We start from the raw sequence: 9,262 nt of genomic DNA, 5'->3' as shown, positions 1-9,262 counted from the left end.
TGGAGAGTGGCGAATGTCGTGCCCCTGTTCAAAAAAGGGACTAGGGATAACCCTGGGAATTACAGGCCAGTTAGTCTTACTTCGGTGGTAGGCAAAGTAATGGAAAGGGTACTGAAGGATAGGATTTCTGAGCATCTGGAAAGACACTGCTTGATTAGGGATAGTCAGCACGGATTTGTGAGGGGTAGGTCTTGCCTTACAAGTCTTATTGAATTCTTTGAGGTGACCAAGCATGTGGATGAAGGTAAAGCAGTGGATGTAGTGTACATGGATTTTAGTAAGGCATTTGATAAGGTTCCCCATGGTAGGCTTATGCAGAAAGTAAGGAGGCATGGGATAGTGGGAAATTTGGCCAGTTGGATAACGAACTGGCTAACCGATAGAAGTCAGAGAGTGGTGGTGGATGGAAAATATTCAGCCTGGATCCCAGTTACCAGTGGCGTACCGCAGGGATCAGTTCTGGATCCTCTGCTGTTTGTGATTTTCATTAATGACTTGGATGAGGGAGTTGAAGGGTGGGTCAGTAAATTTGCAGACGATACGAAGATTGGTGGAGTTGTGGATAGTGAGGAGGGCTGTTGTTGGCTGCAAAGAGACATAGATAGGATGCAGAGCTGGGCTGAGAAGTGGCAGATGGAGCTTAACCCTGAAAAGTGTGAGGTTGTCCATTTTGGAAAGACAAATATGAATGCGGAATACAGGGTTAACGGTAGAGTTCTTGGCAATGTGGAGGAGCAGAGAGATCTTGGGGTCTATGTTCATACATCTTTGAAAGTTGCCACTCAAGTGGATAGAGCTGTGAAGAAGGCCTATGGTGTGCTCGCGTTCATTAACAGAGGGATTGAATTTAAGAGCCGTGAGGTGATGATGCAGCTGTACAAAACTTTGGTAAGGCCACATTTGGAGTATTGTGTACAGTTCTGGTCGCCTCATTTTAGGAAGGATGTGGAAGCTTTGGAAAAGGTGCAAAGGAGATTTACCAGGATGTTGCCTGGAATGGAGAGTAGGTCTTACGAGGAAAGGTTGAGGGTGCTAGGCCTTTTCTCATTAGAACGGAGAAGGATGAGGGGCGACTTGATAGAGGTTTATAAGATGATCAGGGGAATAGATAGAGCAGACAGTCAGAGACTTTTTCCCCGGGTGGAACAAACCATTACAAGGGGACATAAATTTAAGGTGAATGGTGGAAGATATAGGGGGGGATGTCAGAGGTAGGTTCTTTACCCAGAGAGTAGTGGGGGTATGGAATGCACTGCCTGTGGAAGTAGTTGAGTCGGAAACATGAGGGACCTTCAAGCAGCTATTGGATAGGTACATGGATTACGGTAGAATGATATAGTGTAGATTTATTTGTTCTTAAGGGCAGAACGGTAGCATTGTGGATAGCACAATTGCTTCACAGCTCCAGGGTCCCAGGTTCGATTCCGGCTTGGGTCATTGTCTGTGCGGAGTCTGCACATTCTCCCCGTGTCAGCGTGGGTTTCCTCCGGGTGCTCCGGTTTCCTCCCACAGTCCAAAGATGTGCAGGTTAGGTGGATTGGCCATGATAAATTGCCCTTAGTGTTGGGTGGGGTTACTGGGTTGTGGGGATGGGGTGGAGGTGTTGACTTTGGGTAGGGTGCTCTTTCCAAGAGCCGGTGCAGACTCGGGGGGCCGAATGGCCTCCTTCTGCACTGTAAATTCTATGATAATCTATGATTAATCTAGGACAAAGGTTCGGCACAACATCGTGGGCCGAAGGGCCTGTTCTGTGCTGTATTTTCTATGTTCTAAATCAGCCATCACATTGAGTGGGAGTAGCCAGGTTTGATGAGCCTAATCCTTAATGCTAAGTTCTGAAGAAATGGCTATTTCTTTAATACCCGTAAATTATGTAAACGATTCTGGCTAAGTAAAAAAAAAAGTGTTTTTCGATGTGGCTGGCTCTCAAGCATGAGTGAAGGGAGCTGAAACAATGGCTTGGAACCGGAAGCGGAAGTGCATGCTGCCAGAGCAGGCCCCCGCCTGCTGCCACATTTCCTTTTTCAGGCATTTTTGTTTGAATTGTATTGAGCGGACCAGTCACGTTTCTGGGCGGCCGGCCGGGGGCGGCTGTCAATCATCCCCACTGACCCCGCCCTGCGTCACTGACGCAGCCCCGCCTCCATTATGACGTCAGCCAGCCTATTAAAGCGGCCGCGCCCGCAGTGAAGCGCTAGAGATCTCTTACAGCGACTCCTTGTTGTCTGCTTGTAAGAGCCCAAGCGTTGACGCCGAGTCAAAGTGATTCTTTTTCCTTGGAGGAAAATTTGAAAGAAAGCTAAAAGTGAAAAAAAATGGTGAGTTCCTTCCTGGCGGGTTAGTCATGCCGAATCTAAAGCGTGGAGGGTGAAAAATGACTTGAATTGGTTTTTATAAATAATTCCCAGATTTAGAATTAAATCGTTTTTCCTGTTTGCTTGCACGCCCTAAATGTGGAAGCTTGCCTCGTGTCGCCCGTTTGCCGGGGTTTGGTGCCAGTTCGCCGTGTGAGCGCCTGGGGGCTTTTCCCGCCTTTTGGCTCGCTAACCGTCCCCGGGGCGGGCAGCAGCATTGCTGCTGAGGGGAAAGCGGTCCATCCCATTTCCCCCCCCCCCCCCCCCCCCTCTCCATCCCAGGATCGGTGTGGCGGGGAGAAAGGGGATTGATTTGCGGGGGGAGAGGGGGCAGGGGGGGAATTTGAACTGCAGCACTCCCCTCTCTGCACCAAGTCAAAATGGCGGGTGTGGGTGGCGGTTAGTTAGCACGAGGCGGGCACAGGGCGGTTTAACGGCGTAAACCCACTCATTGTACCCCCCCCCAAATCCACTGCAAACCCTTCGCAAGAAGACTTGCGATGAAAGGAGAGCCTCCTGCGATTTTCTGGCTGCAACCCGATAACTGAATACGCAATCTCTCTGGGTGGCGCCTTTTTTCTTTTTTGAAGGGGCTGGCCGTTTGGAGGCGGTTTGTGAGCGGAACTAACCCCCCCGGGGTTGGTGCTTCTCATGTAACTTTTTTTTTCATTTGTGTCTGGATTTTTTTTGTCCTCTAGGAGCAGCTGGAGGATGTCCTTGTCTGGAGAGATGATGTAATTTGTAACCCAGTCACATGGCTGGTGATTTGGCGTTGGGATGAGATCATGAGGGCTGACAATCTGCAGAAAACTGCTGCCTCTTTATACTTTTTCTCCAGCAGAAGCGACTGTAGTTGGCTTTAAAATCTAAAACATTCAATTCATTAATTCCCTCCACCATGCCTTTCTAGGCTGGTCGTTTTCTTTTCTAGAATCTTGATTTTCCAATTAAATTCCGTCACATTAACCTGCCTCCCATCCATTGACTCAATCTACACCTCCCGCTGCCTTGGGACAGGGGGCAGCATAATCAAAGACCCCACCCGGGTTACTCATTCTTCCAACTTCTTCCATCGGGCAGGAGATACAGTCTGAGAACACGCATGAACAGACTCAAGAAGCAGCTTCCTCCCTGCTGTTACCAGACTCCTAAATGACCCTCTTACGGACTGACCTCATTAACACTACACCCTGTATGCTTTATCCGATTCCGGTGCTTAATGATCTGTTGAGCTGCTTGCAGAAAATTACTTTTCACTGTACCGCAGTACACATGACAGACCAATCCAATCATAGAGGCTTTTATGTTCCACGTCCATGCAGCGTTTGCAGGCTGCAAGTGATAATTTGAAATGTAACCTTTGCAAAATGGTATACTCATTTGCAAATATTTGAACAGTTGCAATTCCTCAAAGGAAAAGTTGATGTTAAAAGTTAATAATGATATATGGTGAACATTTTGCAACATGCAATAAATTGTAGCTTGGTGTCAATTTAGTTTGCTATGATCTTGTAATCAATTTTTTTCCCCTTTAGTTTTTGCTGGTTTAAACCCAACTTCAGCTTTCAGTGTTGTATGCTTGTAGGGATATGTTGAATACAGTAAATATTTACACATTCTTTTTCACCCACAGCGTGAGTGTATCAGTATCCATGTTGGCCAGGCTGGAGTCCAGATTGGGAATGCCTGCTGGGAGCTCTACTGCTTGGAACACGGCATCCAGCCTGATGGGCAGATGCCCAGTGACAAAACCATCGGAGGTGGCGATGATTCCTTCAACACTTTTTTCAGTGAAACGGGAGCAGGCAAACATGTTCCACGAGCTGTGTTCGTGGACTTGGAGCCAACTGTCATAGGTAAGTGACATGTGCATGTGTGATAATTGCCACAAGCCATGTATTTAATTGCGATTTTCTGGTTATCCTGATTGCATTTCATGATTTTACCCCAGGTGCTTGTTCTGTTGTAGTGTGTGTATCACTGAATTTTCTCTTTGTCCATCCCAGATGAGGTTCGTACTGGTACTTACCGTCAGCTCTTCCACCCTGAACAGCTCATCACTGGGAAGGAAGATGCAGCCAATAACTATGCCCGTGGGCATTACACAATTGGCAAGGAGATCATTGACCTGGTTTTGGACCGAATCCGTAAACTGGTGAGTCCATTACCTGCTGTGGACAGGTATCCATCCCCCATGTGGCGAAGTTAAATGTTGCCACTAGCTGTATTGAGATACCAGGTAACTGATATTTACATTTGTCTTCCACAGGCTGACCAATGCACAGGTCTCCAGGGTTTCCTGGTCTTCCACAGCTTTGGTGGTGGCACTGGCTCTGGTTTTACATCCCTGCTGATGGAGCGTCTCTCTGTTGACTATGGCAAGAAATCCAAGCTTGAATTCTCCATCTACCCAGCTCCACAAGTGTCTACTGCAGTGGTAGAACCCTACAACTCTATCCTGACCACTCACACCACCCTGGAGCATTCTGATTGTGCTTTCATGGTTGACAATGAAGCCATCTACGACATCTGCCGACGAAACCTCGACATTGACCGGCCAACTTATACCAACCTGAACCGTCTCATTAGCCAGATAGTGTCCTCTATCACTGCCTCACTCCGCTTTGATGGTGCCCTGAATGTTGATCTGACAGAGTTCCAGACCAACTTGGTACCATACCCCCGTATCCACTTCCCATTGGCCACATATGCACCAGTTATCTCGGCTGAGAAAGCCTATCATGAGCAGCTGACAGTAGCTGAGATAACCAATGCTTGCTTCGAGCCAGCTAACCAGATGGTCAAATGTGACCCCCGCCATGGCAAGTACATGGCCTGCTGTCTCCTTTACCGGGGTGACGTGGTGCCAAAAGATGTCAATGCAGCTATTGCTACTATTAAAACTAAACGTACCATCCAATTTGTGGATTGGTGTCCAACTGGTTTCAAGGTTGGTATCAACTACCAGCCTCCCACTGTGGTACCTGGAGGTGACCTGGCCAAGGTTCAGCGGGCTGTGTGTATGCTGAGCAACACCACAGCTGTTGCTGAAGCTTGGGCTCGCCTGGACCACAAGTTTGACCTGATGTATGCCAAGCGTGCCTTTGTTCACTGGTATGTTGGTGAGGGTATGGAGGAAGGCGAGTTCTCAGAGGCCCGTGAGGACATGGCTGCTCTGGAGAAAGATTATGAAGAAGTTGGTGCTGATAGTGCTGAGGTTGATGAGGAAGGAGAAGAGTATTAAATTGTGCTAACTTTAATGTTGTCTTGTTTGCTTCCTTTATCTGTAATCTAATTCTGTGCCTTACTTTTCTCCTGTGAAACATCTGTTAATAAAGCTTGATTTTCAAAGTGACCACTGTACACCGGTCTTTTGCACCTTGTGTTAATGTAGGATGAACTGCATGCACATTAGAAATTAAGCTACGTTGGGGTTTTGTGGCTAAAACATCAAAGTAAGCTGCAACACATGTTGGTCAAACTATCAATTTCAAAAGCATTCCCAAGGTGACTACCAATAACCCACCTGGTACATTAACTTCTCAAAACTAAGGGAAATGTGAAATGCTCATTTCAGGCAAGTACGGCAACTAAATATACTATTGGGCTCAACGTGTAAGTATATTTTGGTAGGTTTCCTTGCATGCCCTTGAACCATCTGCAAACGGATCACCTCCATAAAAACTTGGGTGTCCATACCTGTATCCTGAAGGACCCCTGGCTAAACTACTCCCCTGCCTCGTTTCCTCCCAACAGTTGAGCAGGAGCCACCTATCCACTGGCATTTTGGAGTACCCATTTTTAAAATTGAGGGGCAATTTAGCATCGCCAATCCACATCTTGTGTTGGTGGACACCCACTCACACACACATTGCCAATGCCATACTGACTCGGGTCCTTGGTGCTGTTGTGGCAGCAGAGCTAACATGCATGGCATGGTAGATTTTTAGGGAGTGTCTGGAAAGCAGAGGTTTAGGGAATGTGTTCCTGAGTCATAACCATCAGGGGTGGTGCAATTTAAATAGGGGATGTGCAAGAGGCCAGAATTCGTGCTGAGATCTCAAGAAGTATCAATAGGTTAAAGTCCAGCAGGTTTTTTGCAGTCACAAGCTTTTGGAGTGCTGCCAGACATAAATCTGTTGGACATTAACCTGGTGCTGAGACTTAATCTGGGGCAGCATGGTGGATAGCACAATTGCTTCACAGCTCCAGGTTCGATTCCAGCTTGGGTCACTGTGCGGAGTCTGCACGTTCTCCCCGTGTCTGTGTGGGTTTCCTCCGGGTGCTCCGGTTTCCTCCCACAGTCCAATGATGTGCAGGTTAGGTGGATTGGCCATGATAAATTGCCCAGAGTGTCCAAAATTGCCCTTTGTGTCGGGTGGGGTTACCTGGTTATGGGGATAGGGTGAAGGTGCTGACCTTGGTTAGTGTGCTCTTTCCAAGAGCCGGCGCAGACTCGATGGACTGAATGGCCTCCTGCACTAAATTCTATGATATGCCCAGTCCAGCGCTGGCATTTCCACATTGACTGCAGAGGAATGTAAGAATGGAGACCAACATTTGAGGGATTTGAAAACTTAGGGTCAGAATTTTTTAATGAAGGTGTTGCCAGGGCAGCATGTGATGGGTGAATCAAACGTGCAAGTTGGGGTACATGCACTAATTTTGGATGAGTGGAACATGGGGAGTGGTGGGAATAGTTGAATCTAGGAAAGAAAAAGCACAAGTTTCAGCTGCAGAAGAGGTGGGGCTGTTTCTCCCTCCGTGTTCCCGAACAGGTGCCAGAATGTGGCGACTGGGCTTTTCACAGTAACCTCATTGGGAAGATTATTATTAGGTGCCTTTCGTGATAGTGCAGAAATGGGAATGGAAGCTAATCGCGGTGACAAATGACATCAAGGTTGTGAATGGCCTGGTTTAGCCTTGAGACAGTCGCCAGAGAGTGAGGCGGTCGGCGGCTAGAGACCTGATAAATTCAACGTGGTCTTACATACAATGTCACAAGATATTGACCAGCATCTTTAATAATCAGGTTTTTGTTTGGACTCTTGATTGGAACTTATGTAGATGGGCTTTAGAGTGGGTTCACAGGTCGGCGCAACATTGAGGGCCGAAGGGCCTGTACTGCGCTGTAATGTTCTAAGGAGCATAGCTGTTGGTGAGTTCAATTGTTGAGCGGAGGGCTGGACTGAATGTCCATGGCTGGCGACAATGTTACAGAAATGGCTTTGGTGTTGTGAGAAACAGTGGAAGGTAATGGGAATGCAACAAAGTTACCGTGGCTGGAAAGATTGTTTCTGAGGCAATGGGGATAGCATAGGAATGAGAATGCCACACTGATTTAAAATGAAACCGCAACGTTGATTCGATAGATAAAGATGATAACAGTCTATACCAGCCCTGGGTAAACTCCGTGTCTGCCAGTGTTTCTAGTCAGTTTGTGGCTGCACCAGGGAAAGTACTTTGACCAGCAACGTGAGACACCACGCCAGCAGATGCAGTGCGAGCCAGGTGCACAACTGTTCCTGTTGCCTGGCCGTTTGATGTCAGGAGTTAGTGAAAATGTGCATCATCTGACCCATGGGGAACTTCAGATGAAATACTTCAAAACCAACGGAAGTACTTCCAGGTAAGGCCAATGATCGCAGACTGGAGGAGGGCTTTCCTTCAGTGCCCGTCCTGTTAAAGGAGGTAGGCACGTTGAAAGTGCAGTGAAAGCAGCACAAGGTCATTGCGCAATTCAAAATTATTTATTAGAATACTGCATTTTGGCTTGGCAAGCATACACATTCATTTACAACAAATTTTTCATTTGGATTTTATTATGGTTTATAAAAAGAAATCAACATTATTTATTTTTAAAAATAAATTTAGAGAACCCAATTTTTTTCCCCACATTTCTCATTCCGTCTTTGCGTGCTATTCGTGCTGGGGTCTGGCGCCATGGGTGCTGGCAGGCCATGATTTTAACCCCACTACGCCTGCATTGGCATACGATAGTTATACACGGAAGAGTACCTTTACTCACAACAATGGTTATATATCTATAAACTATTAAAAACCTTACAGCTGTCTATTTTTTTACATTACAAATTCTCATAGCCACCTATGCAATGGTACCAGGGATGGGGTTCTTCAGTCAGTTGGACAATGAGAACAGCTTGTATTACTCCTTAGAGCAGAGACCTGGGTTCAATACCAGCCCTGGGTCACTGTCCATGTGGAGTTTGCACATTCTCCCTGTGTTTGGGTGGGTCTCACCCCCACAACCCAAAGATGGGCTGGGTCGGTGGATTGGCCACGCTAAATTGCCCCTTCATATTAAAAAAACTGGATACTCTACATTTAAAAAAGTGAAAAGGATGTGGTTTAAGGTTAGGGTTTTGTGTTCCCTAATAGGTGTGGAACTGATCACAGATGTCCTTGGTAGCACCTCTATTTTAAAGTGAGGTTATTAAATCCCAGTTCTAGGAATGATAATCTTTATTCGTGTCACAAGTAGGCTGACATTAACACCGTAATGAAGTTACTGTGAAAATCCCCTCGTCGCCACACTCAGGTACACTGTTCAGGTACACAAAGGGAGAATTCCGAATGAGAGGTAGAGGATTAAGAAGCCCAACACCATCCAGGACAAAGCAGCTTGCAAGATTGTTACCCCTTCTACAAACATTCACTCCCTCCACCACTAACGCACAGTAGCAGCCATGTGCACCATCTACAAGGTTCACGGCAGGAACTCGCCAATGCTCCTTCGACAGCACCTTCCACACCCACAACCGCTACCATCTAGAAGGGCATGACAGCACTGTGGGTGTACCTACACCACATGGACTGCAGCAGTTCAAGAAGGCAGCTCACCACAACCTTCTCAATGAGGCAACTAGCAATGGGCAATAAATGCTGGC

General features: G+C 47.0%; 1 protein-coding gene across 1 annotated transcript; it reads left to right on the top strand.

The window, feature by feature from the left end:
- The first annotated feature begins 2,162 nt into the window (after positions 1–2,162).
- On the top strand, positions 2,163–5,717 carry LOC140405401 (tubulin alpha-1C chain). Its single transcript, XM_072493759.1, has 4 exons — positions 2,163–2,318; positions 3,988–4,210; positions 4,361–4,509; positions 4,624–5,717. The coding sequence occupies exons 1-4, from the start codon at positions 2,316–2,318 to the stop codon at positions 5,596–5,598; spliced, it is 1,350 nt and encodes a 449-aa protein (XP_072349860.1). The 5' UTR covers positions 2,163–2,315; the 3' UTR covers positions 5,599–5,717.
- Positions 5,718–9,262: the final 3,545 nt, after the last annotated feature.

This window comes from Scyliorhinus torazame, chromosome X, assembly GCF_047496885.1.
Source record: "Scyliorhinus torazame isolate Kashiwa2021f chromosome X, sScyTor2.1, whole genome shotgun sequence".
Taxonomy (NCBI): domain Eukaryota; kingdom Metazoa; phylum Chordata; class Chondrichthyes; order Carcharhiniformes; family Scyliorhinidae; genus Scyliorhinus; species Scyliorhinus torazame.
Note: the sequence above shows the minus strand (reverse complement) of the source record. Positions and strands in the feature narration are given on the sequence as shown.

What these genes read in the sequence shown, in the direction of transcription:
- LOC140405401 (XM_072493759.1), top strand. An exon ending in CTTGGAGCCAACTGTCATAG is followed by an intron (nt 4,211 to 4,360) that starts GTAAGTGACATG and finishes TGTCCATCCCAG; the next exon opens with ATGAGGTTCGTACTGGTACT. An exon ending in TGGACCGAATCCGTAAACTG is followed by an intron (nt 4,510 to 4,623) that starts GTGAGTCCATTA and finishes TGTCTTCCACAG; the next exon opens with GCTGACCAATGCACAGGTCT.